The sequence below is a fragment of the Polyodon spathula genome, chromosome 17, assembly GCF_017654505.1.
Source record: "Polyodon spathula isolate WHYD16114869_AA chromosome 17, ASM1765450v1, whole genome shotgun sequence".
Lineage (NCBI taxonomy): Eukaryota > Metazoa > Chordata > Actinopteri > Acipenseriformes > Polyodontidae > Polyodon > Polyodon spathula.
Window position 1 is genome coordinate 250,224 of NC_054550.1, and position 22,103 is coordinate 272,326.

Consider the following 22,103-nt stretch of genomic DNA (forward strand, 5'->3'; position numbering starts at 1 on the left):
AAATCAAACTTCGAGAGGAAATGAGCAAACATAAACCCTGGATAGAAGACCGCTGCAACCTGCAAGAATTAGTTTTTATTTATTTATTTATTTATTTTTTTACAGATGCTTGCAAGGAATGCTGTCTAGATCATTTTGAATGACCTTTGCTGCTGCAACTGTGTTTGCCACTCCTTCTATTTTTGTGTTGTCTGCAAATTTAACAAGTTTGCTTACTATACCAGCATCTAAGATATTAATGTAGATTAGGAAGAGCAGAGGAGCTAAAACCTTGTGGAAATCTAAATAAACCATGTCATATGCTTTGCAATTATCCATTGCCGATGAAAAATCTAGCAGGTTAGTTAGACACAATCGCATTTTCCTAAAACCATGCTGACTGTCTCCCAGGATACTGTTACCATAGAGGTAATTTTCCATTTTGGATCTTATTATAGTTTCTATAAGTTTACGTATAATAGAATTCAGACTTATTGGTGTGTAGTTACCTAGTTTGTGTTTTATTTTTAAGTGAAATATTCTACACTATTGCAACAGTGAACAGATTGTGTCATCCATTTAATACTGGTATGTCATAGAATATATGAAACTATTTCCCACTAAATTAACTTCTATTTAGTATTGCTTGTTATTTTGTTCAATCAGGGTGTTAAACACATTGGTTGCAGTCATAAGCTTATAATAGGTGCTGATATTATGTTTTGGGACTGATAATAAGCAATCATTTCCCAAAGCCAATTCAATGTCAATGTTCAAGTATTAGATTCAAATAAACCTGTTCGTAAAGTTAGGAGAACCCACTGTGATCGGTAGTTTTCAGTCATCACTCATTCATTTTTACAACAACTGGCATTAAAACAGTGCATCCAAAGCAAAGTAACACAGTTAATGTGTACAACCGATTGTATGAAGCACTAAATATATATTCCCACAATCACTAGTCTTTGCAACTGTGCTTTATTTAACTAAAGAGCTTGTTGCAAAACCTCAGGGCCCATTTTAACAGATAACGCATTTAAAATAGATTGAACAATTTGAGTGCTGTACGGTGAGAATATATTGGTCTTGTATTCATATCCCGTAAATAATGTATGTAAATAACAACAACAACAATAACAAATGCTATTACAGCTTCTTTCATGCTACGTAGTTTCAAATAAACTATTTTAATGGAGATTAATGGAGCCACAATCTGCAGATCATTTTAACAGTAAAACAAAGGATAAAGACACATCTTATCTTGTGTTGGTCACTCCAAACAACAGCTGTGTTTATCACAACAGGCTCATAAAGGCAGTTTAAAGGCTTTGATTTTGACAGGAAAGGAACGAATGTTTTATTCTGCTACAGTAAAGCTTGGGTTTTCCCACTAGAGTACAGTAAGCATGTACAGTAGCTCCCAGTCTAGACACCAGAGCTCCAGAAGAACAACCCTCTCATTGGTTAAGAAGGATTCCTTCACTTGGAGGTTGAGTTGCTGCCCTCTCTATTGTATTGCAATATTATTTACCACAGCTGTGTATACTTAGTTCAATCACCAATTCTATGTAACAATTCTATATAGTACAAGTGTGTATCACTGTATCCCATCTGTACAGCTGCAACAACAAGAGGGGGGCCTAGGAAATAAATTAGAAACGTCAATCAAGGCTATGTTAAGGGGAGCTGAAAGGTTTCTAGGTCAGTTATGAGACCTCCAGAGACTTCCTTAGACTACAACAATGATGTATAATTTAGCTGTGTTTCCGTTTCCTATCCTCATTAGATAGATTTATCAAGGAAACTGAACCCTGACAGGCAAATTGTCGAGCCTGGGGTGATGAAGCCCAAGAAATAAACACAGAGAAATTTTGACCATAATATATTTTCAACTTAGCCATTAGAGCTAAGGATTAAAAAAAAAAAATAATATAACTCTATATATATATATATATATATATATATATATATATATATATATATATATATATATATATATATATGTTGGAAAGTTTGATTTGTCCTGGCTACATTATCAAAAACACTGAATGAACAAGACAGGGCACCGTGTTCCCAAAGCATCCAGCCTAAAATGGGGTCTGCAATGAGTTCTTGGTATGCTGTGGGCAGCCACCACAGTTTCCCTGTTTATTATAATGAGTGTAAACACAACTTTTTTTTTTTTTAAGGAGGCAGATGGCTATTAAACTTTTGTTGTATGGTGCTGAGCCCACAGAGTCTATTAAGTAAAACGGAGACAAATTTTCTGATAGTAAATGTCCTGGTTCAAATGAATTGCCAAAGAAACTGGTAGTTCTGCATTACATCATCAAGCCACTAGGCCTCGCGTGCCCTTATAAGCTGCCGTTCTCTCGACAGTCTTTGTTATCTCTCCTCTGGGTTGTAAACCCATAATGGTCCCACATCCTTCCAAGGTGAATGTTTAACTGAATGAATGGCTTCATCCAAGTCATTTACAAATCAGTGAGAAACACACAAGGCAACAAGTTTTGTCACCACAGGTTTTGATACATGCTGCAGCCACATCAGTTAATTTGTGGCATCAAAAGCTGAAAACCACTTACTGTAATGCTGGGTCCATCTCTGCAGCTCTTCTGTTGATGAAACACGCTTTCATACGAGGGAAGCATATGAACAAGGCTAAACCAGATCATTGCGCTGGGGAGGAAGTCTTTTGATTCATGAGTAAAGTTAGGGTCTGGCATTGAGGTGACCGGAAAACTTGCTATGAAACTGGATTGAAGCAGACACCACTGAATGTCAGCTGCCGGGAATAAAGGTTGATCAAATGGGCATGAAAGGCGTTTTTTTTCTGCATTCTGTCATAGGAGCAGGTTCTATGACACCAGTTCCCAGATTATAACAAAAATCAAGATTAAGTTGTGATTTGCTAGAGAATCAAAACTGGTGTTATTAAACCAATGTATCTATCTTGCATATTTTTTTATATATCTGCAATAAATATACAGTAATATTTTTCAGTGCTGTATATGGGATAAAAGGCAAGCCAGATGACCTGCGATTCTCCTTAAACGGGTCATGGCTTAGCTGTCAGAACAGCAATTCAAACCCACAAGGCAGCAGAAATAATCAGTTAGGCTAGCACAGAAGCAAAAAAAAAAAAAAAAAAGAAAAAAGAAAGTATGAAGAAAAAAAAATACAGTCATCTTTTTGTACTCTCTCAATTGCAAAAGCAAATAAAAAGCTAACCATGCATAGAATTGCTTCTCTTATTTCAGAAACCCTCTTTAAAAAAGACACATTTATAAATAGTGCTACAAACAGTGGAGGCTCGTGTGTACACCACCAGTTTAAACAAATACGTAATAATAATGATCTAAATTAAACTAGCTACTATTATTAACATTACAATCATTTTTACCTGCATTACAGTGCATATTTCTGCCATTTATTATTTATTTAAATGACGATGAAAGCCCTGTGTGTGTGCATGTGTTTTGGCAGCTTGTCCTCTGCCAGTGTAATTTAAAAAACCTTGTGCAGAAGGTGGCCATCTCCCAAATTAATTAGGTGATTAATTGTTGCTAATCGGGAGATGGTCATCTGCATAAAAGCCTGCAGCTCTCGGCACTCTGGGTGGGTGTTTGGAGGAGGAACGGGAGAGCGAGAGGAGAGTCGAAAGTTTAAAAACTAAAACATAGGATCAGTGAAAGCAACCTGTCCAGTCTAACCTATGGTTTTAGTTTATGAGATTTGTTTTGGTTTAAATATTTATTTTCTGTGCTCTGTGAGTGTTTATTTTTCTTAAAATCTTGTATTTTATTTTTGTGTTTGAATAAACGGCGCCGCATCGCCTTTTGCCCTGCAGCACTGGTGCTTTTGTTTCTGTTCCTGCACTGGCCTGATGTCACCACTCGCCAGCTTGTCACATGGGTCTTATAATGAAGATCTAAAGCTAAGGAGGTCAGAATATAACAAAGCCTACAGCATTTAACACTTGCCAATAATTAATATAATATGTGCAACTATTTTTAAAACCAGTTCTGCTTTTTTCACATCACATCAGCTTTCTTTTAACAGAGAAAAGACATGTCTGTTTGTCAAACACAAATAAAAATCCCAATACATTTCAGTATTTACTTATATCCAGAGAGCCACCCCAATAGGAACTTTGGAAAATTATCAACAGTGTTGCAGGAGTTTAATGATATATGCCTCTGGATTATTGTATTTGCCTTCACAGGAAAAAAGGATTACTTTTCTGTAGAATATAATATGTTACAATATGCAGTTTTTGTCAGTTTAATCACCATAAAAATGTCTTTTTTTTTTTTTTTTTTTAAAGCAACTGCTGAAAAAATGTTAGTGCACACCCCTGCAGCATGACCGAGTATGAATAAGATAAAAGGGCAGGTAGGGGTGGGTAATACCATGAGATAATCACATCCTCAAGGAATAACACAAGGCACAAGTTCTCAACATTCTCAAGGAGCACGAGTAACAGCGGAATGCTGGGGCACCCAGACATGTATTCCTTATTAACATATTCCAACATTACAGTAGATCTAATCATGTGGTCTTTGACAACTAGAACCTCTCTCGAATTAACACATGTTTCATAAAGTCAAATGAACCCTATTGAATAATGCTACATATAGAATCACATACCACTTTGTGGTTTTCCACGTACTTAACGAGAAACCGAAAAAAACAAAAAAAATGTGACATTTCGAAATCTTAAATGCTGTCCTACTCTTATGGCTTCCGGTAGACTTTTGTGATATCGTTTTATAGTTTCTTTGATTACATGACATTAAATAAAAGATCTAAATTCTGTTCATATATATATATATATATATATATATATATATATATATATATATATATATATATATATATATATATATATATATATATATATATATATATGTATGTAATTATGTCTCAATTCTAAAATTCTAAGGGATGCAAAACTGTTGGCCATAGCTATACTGTTTAAGCACTTTCTTTGGAGAAAATGGACGTTCCCAGGACTCACCTGTAAGCCTTTTAGATTTCAAGAGCGGTAAAGGAACCACAGAGCTATGGAAGCGAGACGGAATGTTGATTGCCTTTGGAAATTCTTCAGTCTCATTCATCTGGGCAGACTGTTCAAATATATCTCCACAACGACATTCCTAATGAGGCAGATTTAGTGTTACAAAAATTGTTTAAAAATGCAACCAACAGCAATTTGAGTTAAAAACACAACAAAATAAAATACCGTTAAGTTAAAAAATGTGCATAATATTTTAACGGAAACATTTTATCTGTGCCGGGCATATTTGTAAATATACAGAAATGGACACTGCAACTTTAAAAGGAATAAACATGTTCTGCACAAACAGTAAACCAAAAAGTCCAAGTTACGTTTATAATAATAAATCAGTCCAATACTGTTTATTGCAAACTTGGGGGCGAGCACAGATGTAAAACTCAGGAATGGATTTATATACTACAACAGCAATTACTTTCAGAGAGGACGTCAGAAGTGATAAGCTTGTTTTAACAAGCAAAAGTGGAACGAAAGCAACAACAACAAATAAAAAGGTCAGGTTTGTTTACATATTAAACAGGGAAAGAGTTACACACAGTAAGATAATTGAAAATCATAAAACCCCACAGAAATCAGACAGTGGGAATTAGTAGAGCACTTACCGTTTGTCTTGCAGTGGAAGCATCGTTTTGTAATGTTCCTAAGCTTTGCATGTTTTTTTTTTGGGGGGGGGTGGGGGGGGGGGAATAGAACTTAATAGCTCGTTTTTTAACTCCAATGGCAACACATTTTGGATAATCAAGGTTGAATTGAATGTGTTTATTGTTGATACTCTATAAGAAGATTTGTTTGAATAATTTAGACAGTCAATCGAGACTCCAATTATGCCCATTATTCAAGTTAGTTGATGCAAGAACCATACTAGACACCCAGTTTATGGAATTCCAGGCCTAAGGATGTCTGTGTGACCCTGTGCTAAATATAAACTGGGTTGCCAAGGAGGTGTTACTGACTAGCTAATGTAAAGCACCTTCAGATTCTTGCTGTGGAAAGTGATGGAATTGGAAATGCAAAACAAATTCCGAGCAAAAGACTGAAAACACATACGCAAATAAAATAAAAAAAGACACGAAAGGGAAATATTAATGTTTTGTAAGTTGACCAGTATTCAGGGACACTTTTTTTTTTTGGTTAAGAAACCCAGTTTAGCTCTCACAGTCTACTCTAGGGCTCCAGGCAGTTCCTGCCCTTCCCAGCAGACAAACAACAAGGTGCACAGGACTGCAATATTGCATGCTAACAATGACAAAAATAAAAAAATAAATTATTGCGTTTTGTAAATCCTGAATGTTAAAACTTCCTGGAGGAAGAATCCTTGGTATTCTAAAAAGGGATGAAGGTGAAATCAGATAGCTCTCAATACAGTATATAACAGCTAGCAGCAAGATAACAGCTTATTTGAAAACACAAGACGAACGTGACTAAATAAGAACTGTAGGAAGGTCACTTTGTGCTTCAGGCAGGTTTTGTTGTTGTTTTCTCACCCATAACTAGCAATGATCACAGCCATCTATAAACCAAGGTAAGCAGTTCTGAGCAAAGTGCAACACATTACTTTGCAGCTCTTTTGCTGTAGGGGTTCTGTGCACACTGTTTTATATTGGCTACAGAAGTATCATTACTGAACTCATCCAAGATAGCCACTAGATTGCTTCTCTGCTCCCTGCATCTGTAAATTGCAAATATCAACACAGATGACTGACATTTGCAAGGAATTTTAAGAAGCTAAATTTAAACACTTGTGAAACAGATACATAATCACATTCAGCTTGATACAGCTTTGAGGTCCCTGCAACGGAGATTGTGTTGTCATGGGAATGCACAGGTCTAGTTGCCATTGAAGCATGCTTATTCAGCTCAGACGGTTTTAAATATATGCCATAAACTTAAGAAAAAACTAAACAAATAAATTCAGTGAAAAATAAAATGACACCCACAGGGAATATACAAAACATGCAAGCTTGTTCTAGGTGCTACTCAATAAAACATTCAATTATAGGATGTCCAACGCATACCGCCAGTGCTTTGGCAAAAAAACTCTTGAGGGAACATTTGATAATCCCTTAGTTTAATACTCTAAATAATAAAAGGTGCCACTGGAGCATAAACTAGCAAGTTCTGCAAATAGAACTGCTGAAAGGCAATAGTGATCTTTACATTTTATCCTCTGTTGACACTGCATTAAGTTTTACCAAGGTCTTCAGTGTTATCTGGTTTGAAAAATCCATCCTATTTCTTTTAGTCAGTGACCTTTCCAAACCTTGAAGGGTAATGATTTTAGATAACAATTCAGGAACTGTATGAATGTTATCACTTGCTACAGCCTACCTGCGGACATTTAGAAAGTGTTAAGTCCCTGTCTGTTTCTTGTTTTCTCTCTTTTCAACATGTGAATACAGTAACCTCCCAGCAGATTGTGCAGCGCTTGTCCGTGGAAATGGCCATGTGGGACTGTGACAGAGACAGAATGATTCTTGGTGATAAATCTCCCACCCAACCTGTGAGGGTGCTGTGTAAAGGGAACAGAGTGCCCTGGAGAGGATGGCAGACAATTAATTCCCAGGGTTAGATGGAAGTTAGCCATCTAGAAAGGGGGCGGAGCTACAGTACACTAAATCATTGACCCGGAAGGGAAACGATGTGGCAGCAGCGGACTGGAGGAACGGTTGCAATCATTAACCATGCAATCCAAATACATGCATGATTTCGAAATGCTTTCTTCTGCTATATCCTCTTAACTCTGGCTTAACTTACTTGGGTGTGACAATAAACCATTATGAGCCATTTAAGGTCACACCTTTGTCATGCCCTTTCTGCCTTGTTGTAGCTTTTTCCTGACATCAATTATTTTGTTATACTGAATAACGACACATACGTAGCTCTGTAAATTGTTAGTACATGGACGACAATAAGTGTAAATGACACGTCAGCAGCGGCTTTTTAAATACAGCAAAAAGTGAATTTAATCCATTAGTATAATAATCTGTTGTAATTATTTTTAGACGTGATAACAGGAGGTGATTGGTTTGGAAACATTCATTTTATTAACATAAACTCAGGTAACTACCTGTTGTACAACATATTAAACAACACTATGCGCTAATATATCGAACTATTACAAAACTACGGACTGTGCTTCACTTAAATATACACCTGAAAAAAAGAACGAACAGTGTTTGTACTGAACAGACATTTGGGATTAAACATTTCGAACTAGACAGTGTCTGCAGTATAATGCCTTTAAACGGTACAGACATCGAAAATGTATTATGATAAAATAATACTAATTAATCAGAATACCTCTTGAATATCTTTAATTTCAACAGCGGCATTGTCCACAGCCTGGGACATGCCATATACTGGCATCATGTGATGATGACCTACCTTCATGGCCACTCTGCCTTTTCTATTGTCCACAGCCTGGGATATGCCATATACTAGTGTCACGTGATGATGACCTACCTTCATGCCCACACTGCCTTTTCTATTGTTCATCTTTGTTGATCCCGCAGTTTGCAGATTGACCTTCCTGAAAAGAAAACAGGCTGTGGAATTGAGTCTTATAATTAAGGGGCTTGGATCTTTAATCAAGAACACAGATCAAATAGATGGGTCTGGTATGGTAAAAGCCCAGTATAACCAATATATTTTTCCCAATCATTCTTATATCATTCTTCTGCTCCCCCATTGAAGACAAGTACATCTTGCTTATAAACTTATAAATCATCCCTGTAGATCTTAGTTTTCTTTGAAAATAAGAAAGCAAACAATATTTATAAGGCATCACCCCAATTGGCAGCTCATAACATTTAAGGATGTCAAAAAGCTAAACCATTGCATATGTACATTTCTTGCAAGACAACAAGCTGATGAAAATGATACCATACGTTAGCTGCCAAACTTGTGCCTGAAGGCATTTTAATAAAACTGTTTTCAATGTAAAGGTTGATCACTAACAGTTCATGTGACAACTTCATTGTGAGGCTGTTGAATCCCAATCAGATCCATATGCGTTAACAAGCTACTGCAGTGTTTTTAAATCATCTGACAGGGCCTTAACCCACAGACCAAACCTTTCAATGGCTCCACCTTCTCAGACCTTTTAATCACGAATTATAATATTCAAAATCAGATACAAGAAAACAACCAGTCACTGTAACAGATTTATCAAATATCAATCTTGTTTACAGAAGTCATCCACTGCCTAGAAGCCTACAGCACATATTGAAAGCCAACCCAGTAGCAATTCCTGAAGTACAACCTTAATTAATGAATGTACACACACACACACACACACACATATATATATATATATATATAGTAAATATGGATTGGAGAGGAGGTGTATAGTGGTAAACTATGGTCCCTGAGGGAAAAACTACAGTGATCAACAGGGGACTATAATGCCTGAAGCCATAGGCTTAGGTCATTGTCCCCTGGAGTTAACTACAATTCTTCTTGAAGGGCCTTTAGTTTCCAAATATGAGCCAAGGTCTGCCGTCCATATTTGCTTTATGAATCTTTTAAGAAAGTAACTTTTTGAAGTCCACAGAGCAGAGTTATTACAGTATTTTTTAAATAGAACTGTACATCTGGAATTCTCAGAGGAGTCCGTTGAGTTTGTGAACATCGTATTTATTTACACCGTCGAGTTGGATTTGCTTTGTAGAAAGTCAGAAAACACTGAAAGACAGGTTTTTATGATGATTTTAGTGTTTGCAGCATCTTTGTTTTGTAGTATATTATGTAACTGATTTTCTGTTGTCCGCCATTTTGCTTTGTTGTGTGAAGAAAGGAAGGACGCTCAGCGTGATGATGCAATTTGAGTTTGTAAAAAAAAATATTGACTGTAAGCAACGTCACAGGGGCAATAGTTGGACCTATGTTTGATCATGTAATGAGGTTTTAATCAATCGCATGCCAGAATTAATTACTATTCACAGATTGAGCATTTCAAAACATGTTCAGGAACTGTGCATTTGCTTATAGCCCATTCCACAATTTGATTATATTGCTTTATTCAAAGACTGAAGAAGCTGTGCCTTCTTTTCTGTTTCGTTCTTTGAAAAATAATGCACTCAAAGATCGAAATAATCTTTTTAAATGATTAATAATAAAAAATTGAAATGCTCAAATTGTGAAATGGTTATTTTTGTAGGTGATTGACCAAATAGTGACTCTGAATATAATGTATATGTTGAAATAATAACATAGCCCATCCTTGTACAGTCAGTGTGGATCCTTTAGTTTTTTTTTTTTTCAGAAACTGACTATATAAAATGAGAACTGTATAAATATGGCATGTTGTCAAAGCCCTCTTCAAGTGAGATGAACACTTTTAGCAGATCGACTACTTTTAGCAGATCAAATACTACAAGCACCAAACCTTGATTAACAGCTGATTAGAAATCAGTTTGAATATTTCAGAACAGTGCTTATATAAATATGTAATTGCAGATCATGTCAACATGAGAGACAAGCAGTCCTGAATACCATAACAGGAAGAAAAAATATAAAAAGGCACAACAGTAAATACAGATCATGCTTAAAAAGCAGTTCATTAATACTTCAGCGCCACTCCATTTTTATGTTAACAGAAGAAACAAATTTGCTGGGCTCTTACAATTGCCTACACTGATAATGTTTGTATAGTATCAAAAGAATCATTAAACCCAACTGGCATAAAAATTTTTTCGTTTTAAGAGTCTCTGTCGACTGCCTGGGTCAGTCTTTATGCTTGTTTTTCTTCTGGATAACTACTACAATTGTTAACTTGCTTTACATATAGGACTAACTGTTGTTCCTGCTCCTGTGAATACACAGTTCCTGCAATAACCAGTAAAACAAAAACAAATATCTCATTTTTTTCCCTCTATGGTGATTACTGTAGAGAACTGGTGATGAGACAAGGAGAAAAACAACTACCAAGAAAGAACTAAACTCAGGTCCACTAATCATAATCCTAACCCTTTCTGTCAGCTTTAAACTGCAACTGATAGCTCCTCAGGAAGACTGCAACTCCTTTCAATACTCAGTTTAAAATAAGAGTTTCATCCGTACCCCAACAGAAACACAAGCACTCATACCATCACAGCTATAGAAAAAACAAGCAGCCTCATACCTAAAGCTTCTAGCTGGCTATCAAAGGTGACTTTTTTTTCCCTCTGCAATCTTGCAGTGACAGCAACCTTTCAATGCAACACATCTCTTTTGGAGACCTCCCTGATAAAAGGCTGTAATGTAATACAGGGAGAAGACAGCCTGTCAAGTAAATTGATGGTGGGAAACTCTGCGTGTCACTGCTTGCCCCTGATGTAAATGCTTAAGCAGGGGCAAAATCTAAAGGGGAAAGAGGGTTGAGGGATGGAATGCTGTTGTATTCTCTTTGCACATAAATTGTCTTCAATGCAACAAATTCTGTCAATCTTAGAGCACTCCCTTCTGGTGGGTTAAAACTATATAAACTTTGTAAATTTCAAATAAGAAGAGAAGAACAATTGACCTACATCAGGGTAAATATTGGTGCCATACCTCCAAGGTTTAGCATTGTTAAAATAAACTCTACATAGCATTTCTTTCATAAAACAATATGCTTTTCCACAGCTGCACGAGCTAATGAGGTTGCACATATTATTATTATTATTATTATTATTATTATTATTATATTATTATTATTATTATTTATTATTATGTGTTATTTTAGCAGGTGCCTTTATCCATAGCGACTTACAGAGACTAAGGTGTGTAAACTATGCATCAGCTGCAGAGTCACTTACAACAACGCCTCACCTGAAAGATGCAGCACAAAAAGTATAAGTGACTTGCTCAAGGTCACACAGTGAGCCCTTTTCGTTAACCACCAGACCACACAGCCTCCTATATATACATATATTCATGAAATACATTTTTAAAAAAGGAACAGTGTCACCTTTCATTACATAGGTGGATTTTCAGAAATCCGGTATTCACAACTACCTGTTAAAAATGAACATAAGCTTCCCTCAAGTAATCCTCAATGCATTTCTACTAAACTGATTTTGAAATGTCTGAAAATAATACCAAGCCAGACTCCCTTACAGTGAAAAAGGCAAGATTTAAATCATATGTTAATATTATGTCTTTTGCATCTTGAGTTCAAGATTGTAAATTCTATTTTCCTACCTTTTCAAAGCTTCTTTCTTTTGCTTTGCAAGGTCTGCAGTTTGTCTCTCCCTTGTATTGAGGGGCCCTGAATACCAAATAAGATTGCAATGTTCTGAATATGCAGATATGGCTTAAGCATTTTTTGAGACTGACAGCATATTCCTTTCAGACTAGCCTGAATAGGCCTTGAACTTCAAATGCCCTAATGCTTCTGGTAATATAAATGACTAACCCCCTGGTGTGTGAACAAAATTAGAATGGCCAGGGTTAATAAGCAGTGAGCACACAAACAGGGCAGAAACTGAATAGGCTCTCGCCAGAGAGCGAGCCATCATAAAACTCCCTCTGTGTGTGAGGTCTGTTGTACATGCATCATGCCCGTCAACTTTGTGACTTCAAATCAGTGAAAAGACCTCTTCATACAGGGAGGTGCTGATGTTGAAATATAAACCTTGCTCACTTTTTTTTTTTTTAAATCCTTTAATTATATAATAAATTACTATACTGCAGCATATACTGCTCTACATAATTTTTCTGCATAGTCTCTGTAGTGACGATAATACAAGTATGAAGAGAATAGAGGAGGTCTGACAAAAAAAAAAAAGCTGCTGCTTCTGCATTCTGAATGAGAAATGTATCTTCTAGCTAAAGACCCATGAAGAAACCAGACAGGAACATTCTTCTGCAGAGAAGGCCTGAGTGGAGCTGACCTTATTAGTACAATACCAAGAAGACCTTGAGCACACAGCTCCTGCCTTGAAAAGCAAGGGATCTAAACCTTTCAACTGAGGCAAAGAACATGTGGTTAAAACTTTATCCTGGGCTGTGGGATTCAAATCAGTGCTAATCAACCAACCTGAGGACAGTGGTACGTAACTGTATTGTCAAAAACACGACACAGTAGTGCACAAATACCCCACACTGGCATAATTAAAGCTTGTGTACCAAGATTGTGGAAATCAAACATCTAACATCAGTAGTGTGTTTCTGTCGGTAAAAATATGTAAAAAAAAAAAAAAAAAAAATACAATTTAGTGATTTATTGAATGTGTTTTCCATATTTAGACCAGTTGTAATTAATGGTAATAGACCCCAGTGTAGATAGTTTCTTTGGGTGTATGCACTATACTGTATAAAGATTTGCAGTGTCACACTGACAATACCTCTCTTTACTGAGACAAGGTTTACGGGGGCTAACACACAGCATTTTCTGTTAGGGTTTTTGTTTCATGTAATACTCTCCCAAGGCTCTAAAAATTCAATGCAAGGAAAATAATTGGACTAGTTGCATAAACCTCCTTATGCACGTCACTAAAGCTAAACACTTAAGGGGATTACTTAGTGCTGCACAATACACTGTAATTACTCTCCTTAGGGAAGGTACAGTCCTTAAGTGCATGTGATGTCATTATTTCTAGCCAATGGTTGAGGCGCTTACTGGCCACGTTATCAACCTGTCACCATGGCAACATGATGTTCTTTCGTTTTTAACCACTATTTACCACACAAACAAACATGGCAGAAAAGAAAAGGAATCCAAACTGGACAGAGGCAGAGAAAGTAATTCTGTTACAGGAATATGCAAAGCGAAAATACATTTTAACCAGCAGGTTTAATCCTGGGGTGACATCTGCCCTGAAACAAAAACACTGGGAAGAAATAACAGAATCTGTTAACACAAGAAACACCTCAGTGAAAAGAACCCTTCAGGAAGTTAAAAAGAAATATGAAAATGTGTCCTCAGCAGCAAAAAAAGAATACAGGGAATTTAAAAGGAGATCTAGAAAAAGAGGTAAGTGAAAATATCTGTACCAAAGCAAGGAGTACACATGCTTATATAAGAAATGCCAACCGAGGGTGATGTTCCTGACTATCCCCAGACATCCTTATCTTAAATTGTGAGTAGCCAGGTCACATGTTTAAGCCAGGTATTTAACGTCACTCAAACACGCATGCTTTTTCGTTATGAAACACAAGCCTAGAAATGTTTATACAATAATAATTCCACATTCCTTTTATTCAGACACACTTGTTCAAACAAAGAGGAAAGGGTCTTCTCTCACAAGCTCTGAGTAACTGCATTGCACATAAGAAGGCAGACTATTAACTTAATGGAATAATAAGAAAGAAAATGCATCCCGTCAGATAGTATATCATTATCTACCTGGCTGGGTATATCAGTTCTGTCCACAGGTGACCCATATGTCAAGTCAGAAAACGGTAGATGCATGCATATAACCGCTGTTTAATTGAAGAGTAATCTATACTTAAGGTTTACATTGAAAGATGGGAAAGGGCAAATATATTTTAAAGCAATGGTAAGGTATGAACAGCTTATCTAAATGTATCTAGATTTCAACAATCTATTTCAAGTGATTCTTTTTTACCCCAATAACTCAACAAAAAGCTACAAAGGTACATTATCAATACAATATTTAAAGTACATTTACCATGTTTCTCGTTGGTAAACAAAATGCAGTTCTGTGCCCTGTATTTTATTGGATCATTTAATTGGATCACACTGTTTAGAATTAATTGAATTTATTATTATTTTTTATTTTTTAGCTCGACCTGGACCCTCACAAACAGCTGCACAATCAACAGCCACCTCTATATCTGATTCCCTGGGACTTTCTCCAAGAATCATAGCTGTATCCACCTACACTCTCCCTCCTGGTCCAAACAAGGGGCCTATTCAACAGTCTCCACAGGTCTGGCCAGGCCCACAACTTCCTTCACTGGGTTCTCATTCCCCACTGGACTTACAGAACACCCACAAAGTAAAGGAGTTCGGCAACCTTCATGAGGAACTGGATGGGATCCGTACAGCCATCACTAACTGTGGAAACAGGATCGAGTCAGCCTTAGATCCCATTGCCTCGTCCCTCCGGGAGCTCACCCAACATCTCGGCTCCCTGGTGGGGGTGATGGCAGGCCAGCCCAGTCGGACATTCAGCCACGCAGCTTGCCAGACCATTGAGCAGGACCTTGGAGAGCAACAACTGGTTGAGTCTAAAGTTGAGGAGTCCTCCCCGCCCTGCACTGATTCAGCTCTCTGCCAGACAAGCAGATGACTGTAAAGAATTATAGGCCATAATATAGAATGTTTAGTATAGAATTTTATTAGCTGTAAACAATTATAATCGACATTTAATGCAGTTTACATACTATATATTATAGATATATATTATACTATATATATATATCGATATTATATATATATATATATATATATATACACACACACACACACACACACACACACACACACACACACACAGAGTTTTTTTTTTTTCTTCTGTGGTTATTTTAACAGCACAATTTAAGACTTTTTCTGTTCCAATATCCCATGTATCTATAAACCTACTGGTGACTTCTGCATAATGCAGGAATCATGGGAAGCCTGCAGGAATGTGGCTCATACCAGTCCATTGCTGGGCAATACACACACTGCTTGTACTATATAATATCTTTAGGAAGTGTGAGGCATTGTGATTTCCCTATCCTGCTTCACAGAAGGTACTCTGATTTAAAGTTTGCACTTGGCACATTTAAAATTAGCAAACACTGCATACTGGTACCAGAATCTCGATTTCAGAAATTAATGTTTTACTGAAGAATCAAAGACTGACTAAATCAATTGACAGCTTCAGTTATTGCCTGTGGAAACATCTTAGACCACCTTAAACATTTAAAAGTGGGGCATGTAAAGCATGGCAGGTCTTTAACAGCCATGTGCTGTAATGCCTATCCTCTCTTAAAGGAGACATAGCTAACAAAATTATGACCGTTCTTGACAGCAAAATAGAAAAAATAACTAGTTTCTTCGCAACATATTATTTGCTTTTACAGGAGATCTTAAATCCTAGACGCAATTGCAACTCGACTGGAGGCAGTGACTAGGCAAACAGTGCAGTATCAGCCAATGGTTTGTTTTTGCCTATAACTATAATACCCTTTTTGGAAGTGTCCTAGTGCCAGCGGGAAGCAATATGATATTTGAAACACTTTAAGGAAAGACAGATTGATAATCATCCGTGTTTCAGAAACTGCATGTTTTAAGTTTTCTTTTCTAATCAGCTCATTCAGAAGGTCATGACAGCCTGTGTGCTGGTGCAGCATCACAGACTAATTAACTGCAATTATTCAGTGTTACAAACAGCTTAAGCTACCTGTGTTATTACTTCATTCCAATGACATTCATGAACCCTTAGCATTATTAAAGTTAAAACACGTTTGTCCTAATATGTAGATATCCTAGAAAATACATATATATATAATATTTAACAGCTGACTGCAGGTTGAAAAAGTGGGAACTGATGTTTAGGTCCAGCTAAAGCCATGTCCTTGTACTGATCCTTTTGCTTTAATGTCCGATGAAGAGGCTTGTAAAATTGTTATTCAACGGCACCTGGAAATCTCAAAAGAAGCATCTAAATAGTTCAAGGTTTGATCCTAAAGTAGGGGAATCTGGATGCATTCAATAATGTCATTTGTCTAGGGCCCGGGAATGGTAAAATGCTTTGCCAGCAGCAATAGCTCTAACATTCGGTCCATTTGCTTTATAATCCTTCACTATTTCATGTTCTGGAACCTGAAATTAAAGAGCAATGGTCAGAGAGTCAGTTTGGTACTCTGAATATTAGAAAAGAACATTGTGACATCGAAGTGATATCCTCAGAATAAGAAACAGAAATAAGTAAAGCAGGTGTCATACGTTATTTTATCGTTGCTGACCTGGTGACCAAGCAATTCTCAGGGTATACCCTATGAATAAGACAGCACACGCATTAGAACAATACTGTATAGATATCTAGCTCCCAATAAAAACAAACAGAGCACACAATCTGCATCCAGGTGTATGCTTCAGCCTGCACACTTCTGAAGGGAAGCAGCAGTGCCAATAACAGCGCGTCTTCTCACTGTTCGTTATAATCGTGTTTGTCCAGAGCAGGATCTGAAGCCCTGAAACAGTACCAAAGGTTTGCATCCTCTAATAGATTATTTTCCTGGTGTAAAATAATTCAGAGATGCATTGGTAAAAGCAGTGTCTTAGTCCTGTATTTGTACAGGTCACTACTGGTCAAGTACAAAGCAAGGGAGCAGTGCTGCACTGTGGCCCACTCCGAAGCAAAGTCACAGGGCGGTAGAAGGGGGGATCAGGTGATAATTGCCTCCTGTTTTTTTAACGAAGGAGTCAGCTTTCTGTGTGCTGTTCAAGGTATGCTTCACCAATCAGTATAGCAGAGAAAGTGCACACACATCAGGAAATACAGCCTTCCAAATGGAACTTTTATTAGAGCCTGTGTCTGGACATGTCCAATGAGTCTACACAGATGAAGTCCAGCCAAGGTAGTGAAAAAACAAAAAAGCTTTTAAAAGCTACACTTCTGAGAATTTTGCTTTTTGTTTTCACATTTCTCTCGACAGGATGTATTGTGTCTTATTTGGAACATCAAACTTGAAAACTGTTTTGAGAATTCCCTTAATTGTAAAACACCAATCAATGCTGCAGAATGCTGGCAGATGATTTATGCATTCAATATACTGCTTGAAGTCTTTCTACCTAGAGGAGCAAGCTGTGTGGAAATATAACAAACAACGGTAGAGGAGGAACTATTTCAACTTTCAGGCATTAGGAAACTTCCCTGAGGAAATCCTACAGCATATGGAGAAGTACTGTACGTAGAGCCATGGCCAAAAGTTGTGCATCGCCCTATGAAATTAACTCATTTTGATTCATAAAGTTAAATGAAATCTGTTGAATAATGTTACGTTAAAGTTGAATTACATGCTGCTTTGTAGTGTTCCATATACTTAATGAAAAACTGACAAAAATTGAAAAATGTGACATTTCGAAATCTAACATGAAATACTGTACGTCTAATATGGATTCTGGTACTTTTGCGATATCTTTTTGTAGTTTCTTTGATTTCATCATGTTAAATAAAATATCTAAATTATGTTCATAGTTTTTTTTTTTAGTTTTTTTAGTTTTATGAAATTATATCTCAATCCTAAAATTCTAGGTGTACATGCTCACAGCATTTCTGTACATGCCCACAGCATAGCTGATCATGCCCATAGCATTTCTGTACATGCCCACAGCATTTCTGTACATGCCCACAGCATTTCTGTACATGCCCACAGCATAGCTGTACATGCCCACAGCATTTCTGTACATGCCCACAGCATAGCTGTATATGCCCACAGCATTTCTGTACATGCCCACAGCATTTCTGTACATGCCCACAGCATTTATGTACATGCCCACAGCATTTATGTACATGTCCACAGCATTTCTGTACATGCCCACAGCATTTCTGTACATGCCCACAGCATTTCTGTACATGCCCACAGCATTTCTGTACATGCCCACAGCATATCTGTACATGCCCACAGCATTTCTGTACATGCCCACAGCATTTCTGTACATGCCCACAGCATAGCTGTACATTTCTGTACCACAGCATTTCTGTACATGCCCACAGCATAGCTGTATATGCCCACAGCATTTCTGTACATGTCCACAGCATTTCTGTACATGGTCACAGCATTTCTGTACATGCCCACAGCACAGCTGTATATGCCCACAGCATTTCTGTACATGTCCACAGCATTTCTGTACATGCCCACAGCACAGCTGTATATGCCCACAGCATTTCTGTACATGTCCACAGCATTTCTGTACATGCCCACAGCATAGCTGTACATGCCCACAGCATTTCTGTAGTATCTAGTATGTTGCTGCTGGAATGAGTCATTGGGGAAAATCAAAAATTGTACACTAGAATAGAGAGTTAAGTGGGAAACTGACAGATTTTTTGCAGATGATAAACAGGTTTCTAGTCAGACCATCTAACAATGTGTTAAATATTAAACTCAGGAGCACAAAAAAGACAGAACAACGAAGTTGGAGTGAGATAATAGAAAAGCAATAAGCATTTTATCTGCAAACTCAATAAAGTGCTGCTGCCACAGTGATAGACAAAGAATTGATAAGCACAGTCTGCACACCATGCATAATATTTAGTAAAGAAAAATCTTCATTCTTTATTCATTGTTCATTATTGTCATTTACAATTAATATGCAATTCAAACCACATCCTCACAATTATGTAGGTGTCAATTTTTCTGTGTGTGTTGAAGCTAGAGAGAGAATTCATTGCAGTTATGTATCTAATTTTTCTCTTCAGTTCACATTACAGCAGTGGCTGCCCTGCCTCTCAGCACACCTACTGTATACCAATCAATCGTCTTGCTTTACAAAGTCTTCATTATAGGTCTTGTAGCGCCAATGATTGCCACCCGCAAGGAACTCTGGGTGTTTCACACAGCTCTTGCTTGACAAAAAAATGATCTTTAGATCAAAATGTGAGACAAGCAAATCCCCACGTGACTGAAATATTAATGTGTGTTATAATGGCAAAAATGATTCACAAAGCTGTATCAGGTTTCCTGGAATTAGAATACAAGATTTTAAATCTGCACATGATACTCTAAAGCCTATTTCCTGTTCTAACCCAGACCCCCAGAAAGAAAGACATGCACACAATTTAAAAGTGCATTGACCAACAGTAATACAGGGGCTTAATAGACCTCAAACTACGCAGTTTTTGGTTCTAGTTTTTAAAAATGAACTGGTGCTTTAAAAAGTGACAACAGGATTCAAAGAGACATCAGAAATTGTAAATACATCGTTAGTTGTTTTTTAAATGTCCCTACTTTGAATTAATAAAAGTTGCTGACAAGGATCAAATGTTAAGATAAAGCATGAAAAAAAAAGATAAGAGCACTTCAAGATGAAAAGCACGTATCATGTTTTGCAAAAATGAATGAAAATGCAAAGAAGCTTGTTTTTTTAAACAATAACCCAATATGCATCAATCTTCAAAGCCCTTTCTAAAAGCGCTTTAGAATAGTGTGGGCGTTAAGACACATACACATGGAGAGCTTGTTCAGAAGCAATACACATTTCCACTTATATATGCTTTTTAATGCATAGCCATAATGGGCTGCACTTCAGAGATTCATGCTGTGATTTATTTTGCCAGGCATTGCTTAGAAATGCATTCTCTTGAATATAGATGGCAAGTTACAAACAGCTGCCTGGTGTGCTTTAGTCTGCTTAAGATAAAAGGAAACAGGGAGCTTTGCAGGATCCCAGTCATTACCTGGGAGGTTTAGGGAGAACAACTGGAACTAAGGAGGTTAAATAACCTCGGAGGTAAAGAATGTGTTTGAAGTTCACCAGCACAGGAGATGCTGCCGGTAATGTGCTGACTCTTCAAGACTCTGTCACGGGACTCTTCCCAATTCACAAGACACTTACTGAAAAGGAAAGGTAATAGGTGTGGTGCCTCTAAAGGCTAAATCACTACAGTAGGAAAATGCCAACTGGAAGTACATCCATAACCATTACAGCTCAAGCAGTGTACAAATGAATCCTAATAGGAGACCAATGTTAAGCCAGTGTCTTATTGTAACTCATATACTGTACCACAGGGAAACAAGCTTCCAACAAAGGTATGTGCCTTGGAAACAATGCCTGAATTGAATCCTGAAAGATAATAAGAAATAAAACAGAATATTGAGCTCTTCTGATCCAGACAGAACTCTACTTTAAGACTGACTAAGAAGACATTCCCCATTCACTCACTGTTCCATAATACACTTCAGTCTTCGAATGCTAAATAAAGTTCAATTCAATCACTATTGCCCTACTGAAGTAAAAACCTCTTCCTATTTTGTATCAGTTGTCAAACACATAATGTATACTGCATGTCACTTGTCCTGTGTTCCTAGTGGAATATCACAGAGTTTCTGAACTATGACGATTTAGAGCACAGTTTCTTTGTCTACAAATATGCTCTCAACTGTGAATCAAACCACTGACCTGAACAGTTCCTAGATTTTATAAACCATTCATCTATTTTTTTTTTATATATATATATATATATATATATATATTATCTATATTATATATATATATATATATATATCTAAACAGTAGACTGCAAGAAATAAAAACAAACCTGCATATAGACGATGATTCTGAAATGTATCCCATGAGGGAAGGATGCTAACATGTAACCATGTCTTTAGCTGTGTGTTTGTGTTTGAGATTCACAATCAGTCCTAGCACTCAATAATAACATCTTTTGGTTAATCTTTTGGCAGCTGAACAGAACTGTAATAACATTTGTCTGCACGTGTTCTCCTAGGAGAGAGATATTTCTTAAAATGGACTGTATGCGCAAAAAAATAAACAATTACACATTTCGAAGAAAGAAAACTGGCATTGGCGGAACTGTGAAGCTTTATTTGAGGTCATCTTGCCAATGGAGTCTACCACGTTGTAAGAATCTAAGCACAGTGTGTTAAATTATCATTACTGTGATTTCAAGAAGTGTGAATAGGTTAAATGGGTTTTAAAACAGCCCCAAAACAAAATCCTTTTAAGCATGATTGAACAGCAACATTGCACATCTGCTTATATATTGCACCAGGGATTATTTGCTTCCTACTACAGTTATCTCAGCTATTCTCAAATTCATCATAATGTTTAGCAGCTGCACATTAGGGCTTAAATATATCTTCTTAGACAGCTGCCTATTCACCCACAACTTTAAACACTCAATCATAAAATCTTCATTAGTTCTAAAAGTTTTGTATAAAGACATTGGCATGAAAGTATGTTGCTTATTTGTTAGAGAACGTAGAAATATGTCAAGTTATTTAGTTTTTTTTCTGTTTTGGCCCTGTTTGGTGACCTCAATGCTAAAAATGGTACACCAATTACTTTCTGAAACAGCTTAAGTTAATTAAGCTGGCATTTTTTTCAGAAAAATAAACTGTAAAGTTTATTTGTTTATTTATTTATTTTTTGGAGAGTGATGTGCGT

The 22,103-nt window shown here is 36.8% G+C and overlaps 2 protein-coding genes across 2 annotated transcripts in view; one reads left to right on the plus strand and one right to left on the minus strand.

Moving 5' to 3' along the window:
* Positions 1 to 8,551, minus strand: part of LOC121330071 — a 34,781-nt gene extending 26,230 nt beyond the window's left edge. The window contains exons 1-2 of the mRNA XM_041276339.1: positions 8,357 to 8,551; positions 5,000 to 5,138 (exon numbers count right to left, since the gene is read on the minus strand). Of these exons, the coding sequence (XP_041132273.1) occupies positions 5,000 to 5,138; positions 8,357 to 8,551 (334 nt within the window). The remainder of the gene's footprint in view (positions 1 to 4,999; positions 5,139 to 8,356) is intronic.
* Positions 8,552 to 13,714: 5,163 nt separating this feature from the next.
* Positions 13,715 to 15,286, plus strand: LOC121330072. The gene is made up of 2 exons (XM_041276340.1): positions 13,715 to 13,991; positions 14,765 to 15,286. Exons 1-2 carry the CDS (start codon positions 13,715 to 13,717, stop codon positions 15,271 to 15,273), a joined length of 786 nt encoding a protein of 261 aa, XP_041132274.1. The 3' UTR covers positions 15,274 to 15,286.
* The last annotated feature ends 6,817 nt before the right edge of the window (positions 15,287 to 22,103 follow it).

What these genes read in the sequence shown, in the direction of transcription:
- LOC121330072 (XM_041276340.1), top strand. Translation starts at nt 13,715, where the DNA reads ATGGCAGAAAAGAAAAGGAATCCAAACTGGACAGAGGCAGAGAAAGTA. An exon ending in AAGGAGATCTAGAAAAAGAG is followed by an intron (nt 13,992 to 14,764) that starts GTAAGTGAAAAT and finishes TTTATTTTTTAG; the next exon opens with CTCGACCTGGACCCTCACAA.